Source organism: Podarcis tiliguerta (genome assembly GCF_965153285.1).
Source record: "Podarcis tiliguerta genome assembly, chromosome: 4".
NCBI lineage: Eukaryota > Metazoa > Chordata > Lepidosauria > Squamata > Lacertidae > Podarcis > Podarcis tiliguerta.
The window spans coordinates 8366441-8390085 of record NC_139537.1 but is presented as its reverse complement, the minus strand read 5'-3'; the positions used below and the strand labels follow the sequence as shown (position 1 = coordinate 8390085).

General features: G+C 46.9%; 1 protein-coding gene across 2 annotated transcripts; it reads left to right on the top strand.

Annotated features, from left to right (window-relative positions):
• Positions 1 to 1322: 1322 nt before the first annotated feature.
• On the top strand, positions 1323 to 22782 carry LRRC32 (leucine rich repeat containing 32). 2 transcript variants are annotated; one of them, XM_083436443.1, is made up of 4 exons: positions 1323 to 1675; positions 9632 to 9687; positions 19298 to 21828; positions 22086 to 22782. In XM_083436443.1, exons 1-3 carry the CDS (start codon positions 1558 to 1560, stop codon positions 21230 to 21232), a joined length of 2109 nt encoding a protein of 702 aa, XP_083292569.1. In that variant the 5' UTR covers positions 1323 to 1557; the 3' UTR covers positions 21233 to 21828; positions 22086 to 22782. The 2 variants fall into 2 exon arrangements, with proteins under 2 accessions (XP_083292569.1, XP_083292570.1); XM_083436444.1 differs by having other exon boundaries at positions 1324 to 1675; positions 9597 to 9687; positions 19298 to 21820; positions 22080 to 22782.
• Positions 22783 to 23645: the final 863 nt, after the last annotated feature.

Sequence of the window (23645 nt, the reverse complement as noted above, 5' to 3'; positions counted from 1 at the left end):
GCTTCAGGATGAGAACAGAAATCGTGCTCCGGTGGCGCGGCAGCAGCAGGAGGCCCCATTAGCTAAAGTGGTGCTTCAGGTTAAGAACAGTTTGAGGTTAAGTACGGACCTCTGTAACGAATTAAGTACTTAACCCGAGGTACCACTGTATAGAAGTGTACATATAGTTAATTTGAATATGTTATTATTGAATATTATTGAATATGTATATTATTGAATATGTATATTATTGAATATTGTATACCCAATGTATCAGCCACCTGGGGGGTTTCACTGTGTTTTGGTGGTTGGTAAAAAAATAAAAGTAAAAAAAAAAACCATTAGCGCATTGCGGGAGGGCCATGCTCAGTGGTAGAGCATCTCATAAGAGCGGTCTGCTGAATCAGGCCAATGGCCCATCTAGCCCAGCACTCTGTTCTCGTAGGGGCCAACCAGATGTCTATGCGAAACCCACAAGCAGGAACCGGGCACAAAAGCCCTCTCCCCTTCTGTGGTTTCCAGTAACTGGCATTCAGAAGCATTGCTGCTTCTAAGTATGGAGGCAGAGCAGAGCCTCTTTTAAAGCCATCCCAGCTGATGGCCAGCATTGCCTCCTGTGGCAGAGAGTTCCATAGATTAACATAACTTGCATTGAGCAACTGCTATCCGACGCTTATCTAGTGGAGTTTTTGCAAACTTCCCTTCATGCAAAAAGCCAGATCTTTGAGCGGGGGGTTGGGGTTGGGGGCGGAGAGCCGGTTTGTTACACAAAACCTCCAACTTAGCTCTCATCTTGCAATCTGAATGTTTTGTGTTTGAATCCCTCTTGAAAACAGCGACAGTTTAGAACTGCCTTTTGTTGTTTTTTGTTTTGCTACCACAGACTAAACTGTTACGCTTGTGGAGCTAGTTTTGAATAACACACACACCAAAAAAAATCCAAACGCAACTGTTGCAGTGTTAGATTCGCTTTCGTTCCACGCTGCGTGGGCGAAGGCACGAATTATCGCCAATTCACATCCCCCTTTGGACCATATGCTCTGGGTCTATTGCACCGCGGGGCTGCTGTTCCTTCTCCCTGACCCCCCTGACCCCCCCAACCACACTTTAAGATGAACACGACTTGACCCAGACATCCACAGCCGCGCACATCTGTATCTCAGGCGAGCGATCTCTGCGACCTCCAAGCGGCGACGTTTTGCTCGGGACGCACATCTGCAAAGAGGGAATTTCAGCTGGCATTCTTAGGATTGTTTGCATGTGTCAATGTGAGAGGAGAAGTCCTCACCCACGCGAGACGCTCCAGGAAACTGGCCGCTGTAAAAATATGAGCATTCGGAACATAAAGAGCACTGGAGGAGCGAACACACACACAGAGAGACACATGCTTTGAAATCATTACAGCGAAGCTCACATGCTTTGGAGGAGCTTCGGAGGATGAGTGCAAAGGAATCCAATCTCTTGCAGGCTGATCTGCGAGGAGTTTCTTCATTCGTGAACTCTCTCTCTCCCTTCTCCCACCCCTCCTCCAGTGACTTAACTTTCCTCTTGGCTTTCCGAGAGCCTCAGTCCGCTTGAATGCCGCAGAACGGCGAGACCCCCCCTGTCAGGAGCGCCAGCGGTTCACTGGCTGAGCACCTCTGGCGAAGAACAGAGTGGGAGGACTTGACAGCAGCCACCTTTGCCACAACGCTAGGTGAGTATGGGAGAGGATTTCTCTGAATAGGATCAAAGGGGAAAGGGAATCAGCACAGACATCTCTCTGATGGAAGGAACTCCTGGGAATTTTCCGACTTGTTCTGGATACTCTTACAGCAACATCTGTTGCTCCCTTTCTGTTTTTCGTTCAACAGCAGGAAAAATAAAATAAAACTCTGGGGCACCGTCTAAGCAACATAGCTGTCAACTTTTCCCTTTTTAAAAGGGAGATTCCCTTATTCCGAATAGGATTCCTCGCAAGGGAAAAGTTGACAGCTATGCCAAGCAAAGGGCAGCCGTTTGCCAACCGATTAATTTCCCACCGTGAGGCAGCTGAACATTGGCTGAAAGCTGCGCTCTCATGCACAGTTCCTAGAAAGAAAATCCCATTTGGCTCAAAGGAACTGACTTTGGAGTAAACACACTGATGGCTGTATTGGGTGTCTCGCCCGCTGAAATCAAGAGGGTCAGGGCTGCGATCCTATGCATGCGTTTACCTGGGAGTAAGCTTCACTGAATGCAGGGAAAGTTTCTTTTGAGGAAGGATGGACAAATCTGTTGATTGTTCATTCTTCCACATTTCTACATCAGTTTGCGAATGAAACATAAAAAAAACCTCACAAAAATTCTCAGGCGAATTTAACGCACATCTCTTCTAATATAAAACAACATACGATTTCTGCCCCCCCCCCCCCGGAGTGACATTTTTGTACGTTACTTTCACCAATACATTCATTTTCAATGGACTCTTTTCCCTAACACACGCTTTTTTGGGGACACAATTTTTTTGGGGGGGGTTGGAAAACCATGCTGAAAAATTCAGAGAAGTGCAAATTTTGAGGGAGGTGTGGTGCTTCCTTTGGGAAGTACAAATTAGGGAGGCTAAAAGGTGAACCGAACTGAATTTCTTCCCCAGCCCTACTTCTGAGTAAACATGCAGGAGATTGCACTATCAGGGTTGTTCAACTCGGCCAGGTCTCATCCTGTGCTTTTAACGAATGTGATGGAGGATGGACTAAACAAGGGTGATGTCATGGTTAGGCCGACTCAGCTCGGCTCTTAGGGAAGGGTAGGGTTATTCATGCTGATGGCTGTTTTACACCGTGATTCATCCAGCCTCGTGATTAGACTGCTGTAAAGTGCTCTGCGTGGGGCTTCCCCTGGGGTTGGTCTGGATGCTGCAGCCAAGTTGCTGAATGGAGTACTTGGATGGGCAAATATCTGGCTGCCAAATAGCTACTGGGATATGCTAGGGTTGCCATATTTCAAGAAGTGAAAATCCGGACACAAATGTGAATATTCTATCCATTTTTCAAAGACGAATCCCAGCTATTTCTAGGAAATTCTGGACTTATGGCAGCCCTGGATATGCTCAAGGTCTTGCGATTAACGACTCAGGACCAGGTTACCTGAAAGATTCCCCTGCCATCGTATAGCGCTGCAAGATCATGTCGATCACCTGGGGAAATCTTTCTTCTTTCCATCTCTGGGCTAGTAGCATCCGTATGGCTGTTGTCGCATACATAACAATTCTTTTCTGCTCCTTTGGAATGTTGGTACCTAAAATTCCTAATAAAAAGCTTCTGGTTTTTTAACAAAAGTTATTTAAAACATTTTTTTTTTCATTTAAATACAGTGGTACCTTGGTTCTCAAACGCCTTGGTACTCAAACAACTTGGAACCCAAACACTGCAAACCCGGAAGTAAGTGTTCCGGTTTGCGAACGTTTTTTGGAAGCCCAATTTGCTCCGTTTTGAGTGTTACGTTTCTGTTTAGAGGGCCACACTTCCATTTTGAGTGCTACGCTGAGGACTGTCTGTTTTTGCTATTTATTTTGTGTTTTTGTGGCTTTTTTTGTTTTCTTTTTGTGACTGTGTGGAACCCAGTTCAGCTACTGATTGATTGATTGTGTGACTGCAATACATTGTTTACTGCTTTCATTTTATGGATCAATAGTCTCGTTAGATAGCAAAATTCATGTTAAATTGCTGTTTTAGGGGTTTGTTTTTAAAAGTCTGGAACGGATTAATCCGTTTTGCATTACTTTCTAGGGGAAAGCGCGCCTTGGTTTTGGAACGCTTTGGTTTTGGAACAGACTTCCGGATCGGATTAAGTCTGAGAACCAAGGTACCACTGTATATGTCATCTCCCAGAAAGCCTTTATCACCTTACATGACCACACTCTGGTTTCTCTTCACATCGTATAAAACTTTCGCCTTTTACTTCTTATGTTCTTATGAACCAATGCCATGTGTGTGTGTTTGCAAAGAAGTGTTTGCAATTCCAACTCTGCAATTTCTATGATTCTATGTTCCAAACATCTCATGGACTTCAGGTGTGCTTCTGAAACATCTCACATGCGAAGAAGACGTGAGCTTTCAGATGCTCACTTGGCTTTCATCGTTCACAATATACTTAACCACAGGCGGATATTTCGTGAAGGCTGCAATCCTATACATATTGACATGGAAACAATCCCATTCAAGTCTATGGTTATTGTAGTTTTTTTTACCCCGAGTAGACAAGTATGGATGGTACGCGGGGGGTGCTGTGGGTTAAACCACAGAGCCTAGGGCTTGCCGATCAGAAGGCCGGCGGTTCGAATCCCTACGACGGGGTGAGCTCCCGTTGCTCGGTCCCTGCTCCTGCCAACCAAGCAGTTCAAAAGCACATCAAAGTGCAAGTAGATAAATAGGTACCGCTCCAGCGGGAAGGTAAATGGTGTTCTGGTTCGCCAGAAGCGGCTTAATCATGCTGGCCACATGACCGGGAAGCTGTACGCCGGCTCCCTCGGCCAGTAAAGTGAGATGAGCGCCACAACCCCAGAGTCGGCCACGACTGGACCTAATGGTCAGGGGTACCTTTACCTTTAGACGAGTGTGGAGTTGCATTGTAAACAAGGCATTTGATGCAGCCCTCAAAGAATGGATACTTTAGCTGAGATTCCTGCAACGCAGAGAGTTGGAGTTGAGGAACCTTGATTCTATGAATGGCTCTGGGAAGATGGGCAGAAGGGTCAATAGGAGGAACCATTCCTCATAGGAAGATGGGGTCACCCCATGAAATAGTTGATAGTTGCATCACTTGGTTTCTTCGTGTCACCCCTAGGCGGCCTCCCTTTGGGGCTGATTCTTGACCGAAGTGTCCCATTTGCTGTTGTTCTGTGGGCTACCACAGCTATTTCCTGTTTGGAGTATGGATGGTAAATGTGGTCTTTGCTGTCCTCCAGGCAACAGCCGTTGCAACGCGACTGTTTGACACATTTACAACCTCAAGCTGGCGCATGGCTTATTTTATTTATTGCAGAGGGACATAGGAAGAAGCTGTCTTCTACTGAGTCTGGCAGTTGGCCAATCCAGCTCAGTGCTTTTATCTGTCACAGAATGGTTGCGACTCTCCAGGGGTTTAGGCAAAGGTCTCCCCTAGAACTACCTGAAGATACCAGAAATTGGACCTGGGACCACTCAAGGTGGTAGATGGAGGCTACTTAGGTATCCCATTCAGGAACTGGCTGCAACCAGGCCAGCACAGAATCATAAAATTATAGAGTTGGAAACGTCATCAAGCCCAACAACAACAATAATAATTTATTATTTATACCCCGCCCATCTGGCTGGGTCCCCCCAGCCACTCTGGACGGCTTCCCAAAAAATATTAAAATACAGTAATGCATCAAACATTAAAAGCTTCCCTAAACAGGGCTGCCTTCAGATGTCTTCTAAAAGTCTGGTAGTTGTTGTTCTCTTTGACATCTGGTGGGAGGGCGTTCCACAGGGCGGGCGCCACTACCAAAAAGGCCCTCTGCCTGGTTCCCTGTAACTTGGCTTCTCGCAGGGAGGAAACTGCCAGAAGGCCCTCGGCGCTGGACCTCAGTGTCCAGGCAGAACGATGGAGGTGGAGACGCTCCTTCAGGTATACTGGACCGAGGCCATTTAGGGCTTTAAAGGTCAGCACCAACACTTTGAATTGTGCTCAGAAATGTACTGGGAGCCAGTGTAGGTCTTTCAAGACTGGTGTTATGTGGTCTCAGCGGCTGCTCCCAGTCACTAGTCTAGCTCCCGCATTCTGGATTAACTGTAGTTTCCGGGTCACCTTCAAAGGTAGCCCCACGTAGAGCGCATTGCAGTAGTCCAAGCGAGAGATAACCAGAGCATGCACCACTCTGGTGAGACAGACTGCGGGCAGGTAGGGTCTCATCCTGCGTACCAGATGGAGCTGATAAACAGCTGCCCTTGACACAGAATTGACCTGCACCTTCATGGACAGCTGTGAGTCCAGAATGACTCCCAGGCTGCGCACCTGGTCCTTCAGGGGCACAGTTACCCCATTCAGGACCAGGGATCTTCCACACCTGCCCGCCTCCTGTCCCCCAAAAACAGTACTTCTGTCTTGTCAGGATTCAACCTCAATCTGTTAGCCGCCCTCCATCCTCCAACCGCCTTCAGTCAACTCTGCAATGCAGGAATCTCAGCGAAAGCATCCATGACGGATGGCCATCCAACCTCTGCTTAGAAACCTCCAAGGAAAGAGAGCCCATCACCTCCTGAGGGAATCTGTTCCCCTGTCAAACAGTTCATACATTAGGAAAATTCATCCTGTCATTCAGATCCTGCCCTCCAGAGCAGGAGAAAACAAGTTTGCTCCATCTCCCGTTTGAGGGCCCTTGAGACATTTGAAGACGGCTATCAAATCTCTTCTCAGCCTCTTCTTTTCCAGGCTAAACACGTCCAACTCCCTCAACTGATCTGCATAAGGCTTTCTTATTGTTATTTTTAATTAAAAGTCACCACTAGGGATTGGGGGGCGGAATTCAGTTCAGTTCACATTTAAAGGCAAAGTTATCTCATATTCACTTCCTGAAACAGTCCGAGAACAAAAGCTATCCTTCGAAATTTGCACTTCTCCAAATTTTGCAATGCAGCACTCCAGCCAAGTCATGTGTACCAAAATGCATTTGCTAGGGAAGCAGTGTACAAAAATGCAATAGGTTCAGGAAGGTTGCTTTGCAAATACAGGGATCCAAGGCAGAATTGCATAGTCACTCTACGTGGGGCTGCTCTTGAGACTGACCCAGAACTCCAGTGGGTGCAGAATGCTGTGGCGAGGCTCCTTACAGGGTCCTTGCCGTGGGATCACATTCACCCAGTGCTATACCAGCTGCCCTGGCTCCCGGTGGAGTACAGGATCAGGTTTAAGGTGCTGGTTTTAACCTTTAAAGCCCTTCACGACCTAGGACCCTCATACCTACAGGGCCACCTCTCCTGGTATGTCCCACGGAGGACCTTACGGTCTTCAAACAAAAACATCTTGGAGATCCCAAGGGAGGTTAGGCTGGCCTCAACCAGAGCCAGGGCTTTTTCGGCTGTGGCCCCCCCTGCGGGATTTGACATCTTTCCACAGGGCCTGCAAGACGGAGCTGTTCCACCAGGCCTTTGGCCAGGGCACAGCCTGACCCCCTCCTTTGGTAATCCTCACAGAACTCTAGCCCAATGGTTGCCATTAATTTGATTTTGAATTGATTTTAAAATGAATTGATTTTAGAATGCTGTGTTACTTTTATTGTTGTTAGCTGCTCTGAGCCTGGCTTCGGCTGGGGAGGGTAGGATATAAATTATTATTATTATTATTATTATTATTATTATTATTATTATCGAAACATATGTACTGTATGTTAGGTCATTCTAAAATTTTGATGAATATTCATGAGCCATTAAGACAGTGTGGTCTAGTGGTTAGAGTATCAGACTATGACCCAGAAAGTACAGAGTTCAAATCCCCTCTCAGCCATGATGTTCGCTGGGTGACCTTGCCTCTCTGCCCGACCTACGTCACAGGGTTGTTGCGGGAATTAAATCAGTTGGAGGAAAACCATGTTTGCCATTTTCACCTCCTTGGAGAGAAAGGTGGAATACAAATGCAATAAGAATAAGATTAAAAAGAAGACAGGAAATTATTTGCAAACTGATACGAAAATGTGGAGAACTGAAAAAATAAGAAAACGAGAGAAATTGAAATTTGACAGTCACCGTTGCACATCATGGACACACTGAGTTATTTTAACTCACAGTTTTGAAGGATCTTGAACGGGGTGGGGGGGGGACCTACAAAGCCTGTTTTACTGGATACGACAGTGAGACAGGAAAAAATAATGAGTGTATAAGGACTTTGAGCAACAAGGGCTCCGTCATATCACAACTTCCCGTAAAGGTCTATCTCCAATCTTTATGCTGAGTGATTTTACAGCAACCTCCCCCCCCCCCCCCAATCCTTTGAGGTTTATACCATTCACTCTTTGGGTTGCTTTGAAAAGATATTTGGAGATTTTTAAGCAGACGCAGAAAAACCTAAAGTAAATACCCATGCTGACAGATCCCTTCTGATAAAACCTATGGCTGATAAGTCAACCATTCCCCAAGAGCAAAGTCAGCTGACCAGGAAAAGAGTATTTCTCTTTTTTAAGCCAGACCACTTGCCCCAAACCTACCCCAAAAAGTCAGGCTCCACCATCGCTGCAATGCCTTGCCCAGCACTGGGGACCCCATCGCTAGGTCCAGAGTGGTGGTTCTCAAACCTTTTTCTCTGGGGCACACTTATTATTGAGGGGAAGTGCGTGGAACAGGTCTCGGTGTTTCGATTTCTGGGAATGGAGTTGAGAGACGACCTAACCTGGGGAGAAGACAGCAAAGACCTGATGAAGAGAGCACAGCAGAGGTTATATTTTCTGAGAATCCTCCGGAAAAACAATCTCTCAAAGGACCTGTTGGTGGCATTTTACCATTGTACTGCGGAGAGTGTACTAACTTATGGTCTGTGTGTGTGGTTTGGGAGCTGCACGGCCAGGGGAAAAACAATGCTATCCAAGGTTGTAAAGACTGCAGAGAGAATAATTTGGTGCACTCTTCCCACCTTGGATCAAATCTGTGCTTCCAGGTGCCATAAGAAAGCTGCAGAGATAGCGCAGGACAGTGCGCACCCCGGAAATGATCTCTTTCAGCTTCTGCCTTCTGGAAGAAGGTACAGGGTTATAAAGGCCAGGACTAGCCGCCTGAGAAACAGTTTCTACCCAAATGCAATTCTGGTTCTAAACGCAGCATAAGGGGTCTCTATAGTATAGTGTATTTTAAAATGGGGTTTCAGAGTTTTTAGGGGTTTTTGAATGTTTTATGTAGTTTTTCAATTTCATTGTTCTGCATGGGACAATGACAATAAAGATATCGTATATCGTATATCAGAATAAAAAAAATGTCCATGCTACATCTAATTTTTGATTGATAAGAAATACATTGGAGAACAAACAAACAAACAAACAAACAAACATGCATAAGGTCCAAAGTAGGCATTAATTTGGCATCCTAGCCAATCCTTGGCCACACGAAGGGATGGAAGAGACATTCAAAGTAACTCAAATTTAAAAGCAAAGCTACCTAGGTTGCACTTTCAGAAACAATATGCAAACTGAAACATGGTGAGGCTTCAAAATTCAAAATTCTCTGAATTTGACAGTGCAATTCTCCAGCCAAGTGGAGTGTGCTAAAAGGCATAAAAGCGTACCTTAAGAATGCATATAGTAGCTGAAATAGCATAGAAAAATTGCATTATTTGGGAGGAAGTTTCTTTGCAAAGATGCACATAATAGACAAAGTGGCATAGAAATGTGTGCATTCAGTTCTCACTAAAATCCGGATGGATTTTCACGAGGAATATTCAAAAACAATTTTGCAAATTGATATGCAAATGTGGAGAACTGAATTTAAGACTGGAGAAATGAGAAACTGAAATCGACCGATTCTCCCATCCGTACCCACTATTTGTTCTTCATGATGCCTATCACAGCTTTCAAACACCCGTTTCTTCCAACTCCTACCTTAAACAACTGGTTTGGTCTCTAACTTGGACTCTATTTTTCTCCCACTCTACAGAGCCATGAAATTCTACCTCTTTCTCTTCCTCGCAGCGCTGAATGGAGACGTCTCAACCTTCTCAGCGATGGAACGGTCGCCCTGTGAAATTGTAAGAACTTTGGCAAAGGGTTCGAACCCAAGCAGGGCAAATCCTGCAAGAAGCTGGTGTAATGTCTTGGTTTCAGTAAGGCTTTTGACAAAATCCCCCAGGATATTTTCTCAAGGAAGCTGGCAAAATGGGGGTCAAACGAGGTCATTGTCAGGTGGATTTGTAGTTGGTTGACTGACCAAACCCCAAGAGTACTCACGAATGGTTCCTCATCATCCTGTTCTTCATAAACAACTTGGATGAAGGAATTGAGGGGATGCTCATCCAATTTGCAGATGACAGAGAATTGGGAGGGCTGTAGCCTGGCGGAGGAAAAACACACCTTTAAAGTAGTGTTTGAGTTGCATGGTATTATAAACAAAAATTGCCCTTTCCCCTTATGGGGTATCCAAGAGCCCATATAGAGTCCTTACATAGGTTCCCTATTGGTAGGAGAGAATAACAGAGGCCAACCAGAGAATACTGAGAAGCAAAGCAGCTAGTAAGCTTGATCTTTATTGATCTGTTGCAACAGGGTGCTCCCCTCACTCGCAGGAGAGAGGAGGAACCCAGAAAAATGGTGTGCAAGGCCTTATAAAGACTTTTGAAATTGCCACCCTGTAGATCAAGACCACCCCCAGAAACATCATACATACATCACAGAAGGGGTGTAACCTAAGACCACCCCTCAGATACATCATATCTACATCACAGAAAAGGCAGTCTTAAAACAGAAATTTGAATATTTGTTTTTCTCCTGTCGTTGTTTATCTCCTGTCTGGCAGGTTACTTGATTGGATTGCCTGGGGAGCCTGGCCAGTCTTTTGTAATGACAAATACTTAGTTCCTGGGCCAGGTCACAGGCTCACACCCTATTCAAACACAGACATACCCTTAAGACAGGATTTGTGAAGGAAAAGACAATGGGGAGGCTTTTCCATTTTGACCTTGCAGAGAAAACTTTTGGTCAGTTTGGGAATCAAAATGGTTCCAGGTTGGCCTTCCTGTGCTGATCTATGTACGTGCTTGGTTGGTACACTTATGAACATTACCATATGTCTAAGACCATAAAATTCACAATGGTCCTTTTTGCCAGCTTAACTGGCATGTTGTTGTAAGCCAGAAAATGGCTTATCTCCTGAGTTTACACCAACAAAACTCAGAAACGAGAGGAGTTAGGAATCCAACATTGTTTATTGCAAAGCAGTAGGTTACAGTCGGATCGTTCCGCAAAACTGCAACCCCTCCCGGTAGTCCAGCCAGTGGTATTTATAAAATTGCAAACAAAGCATTTCAATTTCCACCAATCATACACATCATTACCTCATTTCATGTTTAATACACCTGCGCAATAAGCACTGGCAATTTCTGCTGATTAAGTTCTGATTCCCACCGTGTTCTGTTACATTGTGTTAGTGTGCATGCTGGAAACCTGTGTTACGTGGAGCCATTTGCACTATGTAGCACTTATGTTCTAGCTCAGGGGTCAGCAACCTAAGGCCCATGGATCGTGTGCGTGTGTGAGCATGCGTGCCCATGATTTTTGGCATCTTCGCATGCGCAGATGCGATTTTCGGCGCCCCCAAACCGAGTCGCCCCCTCTCACGCTGCGCTAAATCAGCACAGCAAGGCGCAGGGACTCGCTTCAGCGGTGCAGAAAATCGCATCTGTGCAGGCGCAGGCACAGAAAATTACATCTGTGCATGAACAGATGCCGAAAATCATGGGCGCGCACGCTCATGCGCACACACGATCCGGCCCACGGAGGGATCTCCACGGGACCAATCCAGCCCAGGCAAGATAAACCTTGCTGACCCCTGTTCTATCTTTGAGCTGTATCTTTGCGATTCACATATTAGCAGTATTTCTGCCCCAATTGGGGGGAGGGCGCAACAACTTGCAAAATCACCAGTTTCATAAAGTGACAGGTTACTTTTCTATTAGAAGCACACTCAAGGATTTACAGGGGTACACATTGTCATATTTATTGTGGCCCTTTGGGCCACTGCCACAATGTGACCAAGTCAAGGGTTACTAGGACCCAGTCTAAGTCCTCCCTCTCTAGTCATGTCATAACCCCCAGAACTCCCCCTTTCCAGGACTTATACAGTGGTACCTCGGGTAACATACGCTTCAGGTTACAGACTCCGCTAACCCAGAAATATTACCTCAGATTAAGAACTTTGCTTCAGGATGAGAACAGAAATCGTGCTCCGGCGGTGTGGCGGCAGCAGGAGGCCCCATTAGCTAGAGTGGTGCTTCAGGTTAAGAACAGACCTCCGGAACAAATTAAGTACTTAACCCAAGGTACCTCTGTGCTGGCATAAGATCTGGTGGAAGTATCTCCGGTTGAACCATGAAGGATGGGGAGTTACACCACCAGTAGCCTGAGGATCCTCCCAGCTCACCTGGCTCCTAGCCGCACACATCCTTGCTGTAGGATTGCTCTCATAAGCTAGGAACTGTGCCCACTTCACAGTGCAAAGCGAAGAGAGCTCAGATTGGTGCAGCGTCTGACCGATGTCAAATTTCACCTTAGTTTCGTTCTTACCCACCTGAGTACTGATTGGCATTTCTTCTTTCAGGCATTGCAAATTCAATTCAAAAAAAAAAACCTGCCCAAACATAATGTAGGAACACAGGAAGCTGCCTTTTATACCCAGCTCAGTAGTGTCCACACTGACTGAAAATGGCTGTTCAAGGTTTGAGGCGAGGTGACTTTCTGCAGCCCTTCTTGGAGATGCCAAAAGTTGAACTCTGGATCTTCTGCATGCCAAGCAAGGGCTCTGCAACTGAGACACAGCCTTCCCCATGGCATTTGTGCAACTATCGTTAGATATCCATTCATCCGGACGTGGGTGGCACGGTGGGTTAAACCACAGGGCCTAGGACTTGCCGATCAGAAGGTCGGCGGTTCGAATCCCCACGACTGGGTGAGCTCCCATTGCTCGGTCCCTGCTCCTGCCAACCTAGCAGTTCAAAAGCACGTCAAAGTGCAAGTAGATAAATAGGTACCACTCCGGCGGGAAGGTAAACGGCGTTTCCGTGCGCTGCTCTGGTTCGCCAGAAGCGGCTTAGTCATGCTGGCCACATGACCCGGAAGCTGTACGCCGGCTCCCTCGGCCAAGAAAGCGAGATGAGCGCCGCAACCCCAGAGTCGGTCATGACTGGACCTAATGGTCAGGGGTCCCTTTACCTTTACTATCCATTCACCCATGTATATCACACACACATGCACAAAAACCAAATTGTATGTTACAGTGGTACCTCTGGTTACAGAGGCTTCAGGTTACAGACGCTTCAGGTTACAGACTCCGCTAACCCAGAAATAGTACCTCAGGTTAAGAACTTTGCTTCAGGACGAGAACAGAAATTGCGCGGCGGCAGCGGGAGGCCCCATTAGCTAAAGTGGTACCTCAGGTTAAGAACAGTTTCAGGTTAAGAACGGACCTCCGAAACAAATTAAGTTCTTAACCAGAGGTACCACTGTATTTTGCAATCACATACAGCGGTGCCTTGGTTGTCGAATGCTTCGGAAGCCAAACGTTTTCGAACACTGAAAAACCAAAAGTGAATGCTTCCGTTTTCAAACGTGCCTCAGGAGTGAAACAGCTTCTGAGGCACGTTTCTCCATTTTCTCAATGGAATATGCCAACCACCCATTGAGCCTTGGTTGTTAACTGTTTTGGAAGTCGAACGGTATTCCAGAATGAATGAATGAATAATAATAATAATAATAATAATAATAATAATAATAATAATAATAATTTATTATTTATACCCCGCCCATCTGGCTGGGCTTCCCCAGCCACTCTGGGCGGCTTCCCAAAAAATATTAAAATACTGTAATACATCAAACATTAAAAGCTTCCCTAAACAAGGCTGCCTTCAGATGTCTTCTAAAAGTTTGGTAGTTCTCTTCGACATCTGGTGGGAGGGCGTTCCACAGGGAGGGTGCCACTACCGAGAAGGCCCTCTGCCTGGTTCCCTGTAACTTGGCTTCTCGCAGGGAGGGAACCGCCAGAAGGCCCTAGGCGCTGGACCTCAGTGTCCGGGTAGAACGATGGGGGTGGAGACGCTCCTTCAGATATACTGGACCAAGGCCGTTTAGAGCTTTAAAGGTCAGCACCAACACTTTGAATTGTGCTCGGAAACGTACTGGGAGCCAATGTAGGTCTTTCAAGACCGGTGTTATATGGTCTCGGCGGCTGCTCCCAGTCACCAGTCTAGCTGCCGCATTCTGGATTAGTTGTAGTTTCTGGGTCACCTTCCAAGGTAGCCCCACATAGAGTGCATTGCAGTAGTCCAAGCGGGAGATAACCAGAGCATGCACCACTCTGGCGAGACAGTCCGCAACTGAGGTACCACTGTATAAGGAAACCACAATGGATCGTGGTTTTCTGCAGAGAGATAGCTGAAGGTGAGAGAGAGTTCCATAGTCTGGGCTGGCCTGCAGCAAAAGCACACCCAGTGATAATCCTGTCTGTAGCCACTTGAGTTTGCTGCCTTCCTCCTGTATGTCACTGTCTCGCAGACTGAACTAAAGGTGTCCAGTCTGAAGAAGCTGTCTTTGAAGGACTCAGACCATGGATTCATCTAGGTGCCTAGAGGCTACACTGGCTGGCAGCTGCTCTCCAGGGTTTAGGGCAGCTATGCCCTGTTAATGCTTCGTTCTTGGCCAAGCGATTCGAGCGTCTCTTCGCTGGAACGAATCGAAGACCGAGCAAAGCTCTCGTTCTCCCGCCGTTGTTGACTGGGATGCTCTGTGAGGACGTGGGGAGGTCAGGAGATTCAAATTTCGTTAAGCCGTCTTGTCTTCAAGCCAGAGAGCCAGCTGTAACATAAAGCAAGGAGAGGCAGCCTTCTCGGTTGGCAGATCTTGAAATCATGCTCATGCTCTCCTGTGCCTTTCCACAAAGCTTCTTCGGAAGAGTTTCCTGTTAAATTTATGCCCCAAGTTGATCAGGGAATTGAGGGGTGCACGGAGTCATCTTCAACCAGCCCTGCTTGAAGAGTTAGTTGTACACAAACTCTGGAAATCCCATCTTTTGCTTTATTCTTGTTGGAAAGGGAATCCATGCTGCATTGCTGCCAAATGGTTGCGTTCCAGTGCTTGCTGGGTTGTCTTCCCTTGTTTTTTGCAGACCTGATTTGGCCAGAGGAGAGCTTGAAAATGCATTTCTAGCCTGCGCAAGGTTTGAGCTGCCTGGGCTTTTGAAGAGCAACTGTAGCTTTAATCTAAAGCTTCCTGTTTTCAGATTCGTTCGATTGCTTCCCATTACACTTTAGCAAGAATGGCTGGAAGTTAGTACAGTAGTACCTCGGGTTAAGTACTTAATTTGTTCCGGAGGTCCATTCTTAACCTGAAACTGTTCTTAACCTGAAGCACCACTTTAGCTAATGGGGCCTCCCGCTGCCGCCGCGCCGCCAGAGCATGATTTCTGTTCTCATCCTGAAGCAAAGTTATTAACCTGAAGCAATATTTCTGGGTTAGCGGAGTCTGTAACCTGAAGCGTATGTAACCTGAAGTGTATGTTACCCGAGGTACCACTGTAATAATTAACACACATATACACCAGGGTGGAAGAGGACTAATTCAGGGGCAACCTGCCAACAGGAAACTTTTAATTAACATTGCCAGAGACCTTAGCCAAAAAGGATGCATGTTACAACAGAATTTGGGCCAAGGAGAAGGGCATTGCTGGTACCTATCATGCTATATTAAGTGTGGAACCACCCTTTTAGCCCCTGTTAATTGTGGAAGAGTAATCCCTTCCCAGTGCCAATGGGCTCTAGCGCGGAAGCAACTGTGAGCTGTCACCCGAGTCAGTGGGTCAAGCCTCTGGGGGAATGTGCCATTTGGGTGTAGCCTGTGCTTCGTCCGGCCTGTTCATCTGCAATTGTACACATCTTGCATTACTCACAGGCACGAGTGAGCTGGACATTGCTCAGCTCCTTCGAAAGCGTTCTGCCTGTCTGATTTTGTCCACGCTGAAGCACCAGCAGATGTTTTGGGGAGGGTTTTCCCAGAGAACAGTCATTCTGAAGAACTCTCGCTCTGTTCTCCTCGGGAATTATAGGATTCCAGAATATTTGAGGGATCCGGGCTTTGCCCAAGATGTGTGGAAACAGCCCCGGGTTGTCTTGGATGAAGACACCTAGAGCAGGAATGTCCAACAGGTAGATTGTGATACGGCCTAGGACCCTCGTACCTACGGGACCGCCTCTCCTGGTATGCCCCACAGAGGAACTTACGGTCTTCAAACAAAAACATCCTGAAGGTCCCGGGCCACAGAGAGGTTAGGCTGGCCTCAACTAGAGCCAGGGCCTTTTCGGCTGTGGCTCCAATCTGGTGGAACGCTCTGTCACAAGAGACTAGGGCCCTGTGGGACTTGACATCTTTCCGCAGGGCCTGCAAGACAGAGCTGCTCCACCAGGCCTTTGGTCAGGGTGCAGCCTGACTCCCTCTTTTGGCAATCTTCACAGAATTTAGCCTAATGGTTGCCATCAATTTGAGTTGAATTAATTTTAATGAAATGTTTTTATAATGTTGCACTATTTTAGTGTTGTTAGCCGCCCTGAGCCCGGCTTCGGCTGGGGAGGGCAGGATATAAATAAAATTTATCATCATCATTATTATTATCTACCAGTAGATCACTTGATGTCTGCAGTAGATCACTGATAGATCATTGGCTCCCCCAAAGAAGCTGAACAACTGTGGCTCCCCTAAAAAAAGCTCAACGTTTTACCTCCTCCCTGAAAAAACTCAACAACTTTGACTTGAACCCCCCAAAAAGGGGTAGATCACTGCCAGTTTTGAGTAGATCGCAATCTCTTGGGAGTTGGCCACCCCTAACCTAGAGCAATCTGGAGCCACCAGCAGGTGGACTGAAAGAAGGGTTTACCAGCTCCATCGGGTACGCAGGCTGAGACCCTACCTGCCCGCAGACTGTCTCGCCAGAGTGGTGCATGGTCTGGTTATCTCTCGCTTGGACTACTGCAATGCGCTCTACGTGGGGCTACCTTTGAAGGTGACCCGGAAACTACAACTAATCCAGAACGCGGCAGCCAGACTGGTGACTGGGAGCGGCCACCAAGACCGTATAACACTGGTCTTGAAAGACCTACATTGGCTCCCAGTACATTTCCGAGCACAATTCAAAGTGTTGGTGCTGACCTTTAAAGCCCTAAATGGCCTCAGTCCAGTATATCTGAAGGAGCGTCTCCACCTCTATCGTCCTACCTGGACACTGAGGTCCAGCACCGAGGACCTTCTGGCGGTTCCCTCACTGCGAGAAGCCAAGCTACAGGGAACCAGGCAGAGGGCCTTCTCGGTAGTGGCGCCCTCCCTGTGGAACGCCCTCCCATCAGATGTCAAATAGAACAACACCTACCAGACTTTTAGAAGACACCTGAAGGCAGCCCTGTTTAGGGAAGCTTTTAATGTTTGATGTATTATAGTATTTTATTATTTTTTGGAAGCCGCCTAGAGTGGCTGGGGAAGCCCAGCCAGATGGGCGGGGTATAAATAATAAATTATTATTATTATTATTATTATTATTATTATTATTATTATTATTATGGATTCAACTATCTGCTCAGCAACAAAGCTGGCTTATATTGAGTCAGTTCATCTGGCCTGGGATTGCTTAACCTAAGTAGCAGCTACCTGCTTCCGTAGCCTAGTGGGTAGCTCATCTGCTTTGCATGCAGAAAACCCAGGTTCATTCCCTTTAGCTAGGGCTGGGAGAGATTCGGTGCTGGGAACCCTGGAGAGGTGCTGTCAGTCCGTGCAGGCAGCACTGACTTTGGTGGATGGTCTGTCTTAGCATGAAGGAAGCTTCTCAAGTTTGGAAGAACATTCCCCCTTGGGAAGTGTTAGAACAAAGCTGCTGATCAAAGGAACATGAGCAAGTTGAAAAAACGAGGGGCCCCTCAGAGAGGTCCGAAGCATTGCCTAGCCCTCACATCGTTCCCTCAGCCATTCCTGCGAGGGCTGGAGCCCGTGCGAACGACATGCATCCTGTTTTCCTTCGGCATTCTTTCCTATTCCATATGGAATACCCCCGAATAGACTGCGGTCGCGGAGCCAAGAAAGAAAGGAGATTATATTTGCAAAACAGAAGAGAGATCTGGAGAAACTTGGACGGGGTTCAAAAGGAATGTCTGGGCAGGAAAGGAGAGGGTGGTGAAAGGGGGGGAGACACCCCCCCCCCCGATGTGGAAAGTGATATACAGGCTTTGTTTGGGAATTATGATGGGTGGGGAGGGTGCTCAGCAAAATCTCCCATGACAGATGCAACCTTTTTCAGCCATGGGCCGGTCCACTGTCCCTCAGACCATGTGGTGGGCCGGACTATATTATTATTTTGGGGGGGGGGGTGAACGAATTCCTATGCCCCACAAATAACCCAGAGATGCATTTTAAATAAAAGGACACATTCTGCTCATGTAAAAACACCAGGCAGGCCCCACAAATAACCCAGAGATGCATTTTAAATAAAAGGACACATTCTACTCATGTAAAAACACGCTGAGTCCTGGACCGTCCGCAGGCCGGATTGAGAAGGCAATTGGGCCGCATCCGGCCTGCGGGCCTTGGGTTGCCTACCACTGATAGATGCAGACAAGAAGGGATTGGTGCAGGTGCCCCGGAAACAATAGCTGACAGCCACAGTGGATGTTCAGCTTCCAAAAAACATTCAGAAAGCGGAACACTCACTTCCGGGTTTCCGGCGTTTGAGAACCAAGGCATTTGAGAACCAAGGTACCACTGTGTCCGTGAATTTGTATGGTCCTCTAAGTCTGTGGCCATCACAACTTCTCCTGCAAGGACATTACTGCCTGCATGCCACGGAGGGATAACTCTGTTGGTAGAGCGTGAGACTCAGAGGTTTGTGGGTTTGAGCCACACAATGGGCAAAATATCCCTGCATTGCAGGGGTTGGACTAAATGACCTTTGGGGTTCCTTTCAACTCTACAAGTCTATAATCCCCATAATATTTTTTTGAAATAATTTTTATTGGGTTTTACAGATATAGAATCGTAACAGTACAATACAAAAATACATATCCTTATTTAGAGATTTCTCCTAATCTCTCAAATTTCCACCTTCCCTTCCATGGGTCCTATTGTCATCCTTTCCAACTGCATATTATTTCATAATCCATGTTTTATGTCTCTCCATTTTATCCATAGCATTTGCTACATTACAAGTATTATCCAAGATAAATTATAAATTTTTCCCTTTCTTTATTGAAGTTTTGGTCTTCTTGGTTCCTGAGCTTTCCGGTCAGTCTCGCCATTTTGGCGTAGTCCAACAGCTTAATTTGCCTTTTCTCTCTGGTAGGGACTTTATCTTCTTTCCATTTTGGGGCTAGTATGTTGTCGCATACATAAAAAGTATTTTCTGCTCTTTTGGAATATCGGTACCTACAATTCCTAATAAAAAATCGGAATTTATTTATTATGGTCCCCATAATTTAATTCTGTGCAGTGTTTTGAGGTTCCCTCTTTTATCTGCCCCGAATCTTCCAATATTTATTTTCGTTGGATGGCTTTGAGCTGTAGGCAATGTGAATCTCATCCTAGCTCATTCCGCTCTCTCTCTCTCTTTCTCCTTTTCTGTAGAGAAGTATGGAGGCATTTTGTCACGGCAAAGATCTTCACCAGATACCTCCGGAGCTTCACCCAAATTTACGTAAAATCGACCTCTCCAAAAACAAGCTCCTGAACATCACAGAGAGTCCCCTGGCTTTTTACACCTCCCTCCGCCATCTAGACTTAAGTTCCAATTATATCGGTTTCATCGAGTCTGAAATCTTCAGAGATCTGAGGAATTTGGAGGAGATCAACTTGGCCGACAACCAGCTCTACCAGTTGGCTCAACATGACCTGTGGCTTGGCTCGCTCCCCCAAGTCAGAACGCTAGACTTGTCCCGCAACAGACTCTACAAAGGGATGGCTGAACATTTCATCCACAAAGCTCCTTCGCTTCAGCATCTTTCATTGGCGGAGAACAGCATTATAGAAATTTCACAGAGGACGTTCCAGGGGTCTCCAGGTCTGGTTGAAGTGAACCTTCACAGCAATATGATCATGGAGATAGAAGAAGGAGCCTTTGAGATCCTGTCACAACTCTCCAAGCTCAACCTCTCTATGAACTCCCTCACCTGTATTGCTGGTTTCAACCTGAAACAGCTGAGAGTTCTCGATCTCAGCCGGAACAGCATCGAGACCTTCCATTCCACCAAATCTGAAGAGGAGTTCAACCTGGTTTGGCTGGACCTGAGTGAGAATAAGCTGCTTCGGTTCCCATTTCTCACGCAGGCGAGCAAGCTGGCCTACCTGAATTTATCCAAGAACATAATGCAGTTTGTTATGGTGGAATCTCCACGTGATGACGATGATGGTGACTACGGCTGGATGGACACATCTCTTGGTCTTCAGGACCAGGCTCAGAAGAACACCACCAGCTTTCCACATCTGCCAGGACTGTTATATTTGGACCTGAGCTACAATGAGATCCAAACCATCCCCAGCGAGTTCTTCACTTCCATGTCTGCCCTTCAGGTTCTCAACCTCAGCAAAAACTGCCTCCAAACTTTCGTGGCAAGTGCCGAGCTGGTCTCACTGACCATCCTCGACCTCAGTTCTAACTCTTTGCAGCATCTGGAATGGGGTTCCGGCACCCTGGTCAACTTGCAGAAGCTCTTCCTCCAAGGCAACCGTCTCCAAGCCCTGCCACCAGACATCTTTGCCAACCTCCCTCGCCTCTCGCTCCTGAACCTCCGAAGCAACAACCTCTGTCTTTGTGGCTTCTATTCAGGGTTAGCCAGGAAAAGGCTCGCTGGGGAAGACCGTGGATGCGTCTCGTTCGTTGACCTTCCTGAACTTCAGCACTTGTACCTTTCCGACAACAAGCTGAAGAGGATTCCCATGCATGCTTTCTACAGGACTCAACTCGTAGCCTTGGACCTCTCTCTGAACTGGGGACTCCACATAGAGCCCAAATCTTTCTCAGGCTTGGAGATGTCTCTAAAATATATGGATTTGCACGGGAACGGCATGACATCTCTGAGCACCGACTTCCCGCTTTTCCCGCACCTCGTATATCTCAACTTGTCAGACAACCGATTGAGCTGGTTGCCTGCTTGGTCTGAGAACTGCTGTGCCTTGGAAGTCCTTGATCTTCAGAACAACAGCTTCAGCGACCTCAAAGGTAGTAAGATCCCAACTTTGGAGAAGAACCTACGGAACTTGTATCTGGCGGGCAACCCGCTCAGTTGCTGTGGGAACATTTGGCTCTCCCAAATGATCCACAGGGCCACTGTGGAGATCCCTAACTTGGACCTCACCAAATGTCAGTACGCCAAGAGCTTTGGCTACGAAGAAGAAATGGCGGTCAGGGACATCAGGCCAGAAGATTGCGAGAAGGAGGACCTCAAGAAGATGAGCGTCTTGATCTTGGTGGCAGCCATCCTGGCTCTGTCCCTGGTCGTCGTCGGGGTGGGTGTGTTTTGCTGCTATCGCAGGCACATGTTTGGCCGACACTTTAAGGCATAGGTCTTACATCTGAGGTGGGCTTCCATCCCTACATCCCTCACCACTGGACGACTCACATCCATAGGTGTGAACGGACCCCACTGAAGAACGTGGGAGGTGAGAAGATGAAAGCTTGGTCTGTGGGATTACTGTGCGATGACTCATTCACACATGCAGAACAAATCTACTTTATTTTTCAATTAAAATTGTACATTCATCTTTTGAGCTGCTGAGCAATGGTGCATAGAGCACATGATCTCCTTAAATAATTTGAGCATAAGGCATATGTTTACAGAACAGTTTGCAAAGGAATCATGTCAACGCTCTGGAACAGTCAAGTCCAGCCAGACAGGCAGTGCTATTGTCTTTCTTGGGGCAGAGAGATGGAGGCTGGCTGGGACCAAAAATGGACTCCAGGTCAGATGTGTGGCTTGGAAAGTGCAAAGCTACGAACGGGTCTTTGGACAGAGCCCCTGTCCTTGCCCACGAGCACCAAGACCTTCAAGTTCTCATGCAGTTCTGGTTTAAAATGTGCTCAGAATAGATGCCCCCTCAGCTAACAGAGGAGGCGCATACATGCAAGTCCTCACTTGGTGACCAAGTGCCAGTGTGGTGTAGTGGTTAAGAGCGGCGGTCTCATAATCTTGGGAACCGGGTTCGATTCCCCGCTCCTCCACATGCAGCTGCTGGGTGACCTTGGGCCAGTCACACTTCTCTGAAGTCTCTCAGCCCCACTCACCTCACAGAGTGTTTGTTGTGGGGGAGGAAGGGAAAGGAGAATGTTAGCCGCTTTGAGACTCCTTAAAGGGAGTGAAAGGCGGGATATCAAATCCAAACTCTTCTTCTTCTTCTTCTTCAAGTTACTGAGAAACAGCCCCCCACAAAAAAACACCTCATATGGGGATCCTCCAGCTGTGAAGAGAAACCCACCCACATTTCTCAAACTGTTGACACCTGGGACCCCATTTTTTTCTGGATTAGAATGGGAGGTACATCAATCATTCTTATAATTAAGAAACCACCCGTATTTCCTCTCCCATCTATCACAGGGGTGGGAAATCTCAGGCTAAGGGGCCAAAGGTCCAAGGTCCATCTACCTGGTCTTCAGAACTGTCTCCAGGCCACACGCCCTTCTGAGACACAAGTCCTCTGCCCCAGCGCACATCTCCCACTAGCCCTTCTTCCCACCATTGTCTAATATTTTTGCCTCGCTGGAGTGTGTCCTCGGACTCTGGCGATGCTTCTAGCTTGTCTGGATGAAGACTAGGGGGGGTGAGCATGTGGAGTGTAGCATTTCCAAAGCAAGGAAGGATTGGACTCTGATTAATAAAATACACATGAGGCTTGACCAGCAAGACTCTGGAAGGAGGTGCCAATAATAATTCCTCTCCACCCCTCGGCCCAGGTCATTTTATTCACAAAGGAACTTTTTACACAGTGTTCGTAAGAACCAATCAGATTTCCTCTGATCATTTAAAAAAAAAACCACGTGGGGACAAAGTTAAAGTTAAAACTACAAAGAGCTAATTTCCTGCTTGAGCATGCATAGTTCAGAGTATATAAAATAGGAAAGAAGGGGAATGCCAATGCAATTCTGGGCTGCATCAATAGGAGTATAGCATCTAGATCAAGGGAAGTAATAGTGCCACTGTATTCTGCTCTGGTCAGACCTCACCTGGAGTACTGTGTCCAGTTCTGGGCACCACAGTTCAAGAAGGACACTGACAAACTGGAACATGTCCAGAGGAGGGCAACCAAAATGGTCAAAGGCCTGGAAACGATGCCTTATGAGGAACGGCTAAGGGAGCTGGGCATGTTTAGCCTGGAGAAGAGGAGGTTAAGGGGTGATATGATAGCCATGTTCAAATATATAAAAGGATGTCACATAGAGGAGGGAGAAAGGTTGTTTTCTGCTGCTCCAGAGAAGCGGACACGGAGCAATGGATCCAAACTACAAGAAAGAAGATTCCACCTAAACATTAGGAAGAACTTCCTGACAGTAAGAGCTGTTCGACAGTGGAATTTGCTGCCAAGGAGTGTGGTGGAGTCTCCTTCTTTGGAGGTCTTTAAGCAGAGGCTTGACAACCATATGTCAGGAGTGCTCTGATGGTGTTTCCTGCTTGGCAGGGGGTTGGACTCGATGGCCCTTGTGGTCTCTTCCAACTCTATGATTCTATGATTCTATGCTTTTAGGAAACCCTGGAGGTCATAAACAGGGAAAAACAGGAAGGATGGGTAGTATTTACCATCTCTCTGTGAACTCTCTTCCTGGCCTTTAAGATCTATCTAAAGATTAACAAGCCACATCAAAGTGGCCTGTGTTTCAGAATGCTTATACGTGCCTGTCAGGTGCAGAGAAAGCAAATGGCAGAGGTGGAGAGGCCTGTGGGATTCGATCAGAAACTATTGTCAATGAATCAAACCCAGTCAACGC

Coding starts and splice junctions, on each gene's coding strand:
- LRRC32 (XM_083436443.1), top strand. CDS start 1,558: ATGCCGCAGAACGGCGAGACCCCCCCTGTCAGGAGCGCCAGCGGTTCA. Junction 1,676..9,631: donor CACCTTTGCCACAACGCTAG/GTGAGTATGGGA, acceptor TCTTCCTCGCAG/CGCTGAATGGAGACGTCTCA. Junction 9,688..19,297: donor AACGGTCGCCCTGTGAAATT/GTAAGAACTTTG, acceptor CCTTTTCTGTAG/AGAAGTATGGAGGCATTTTG.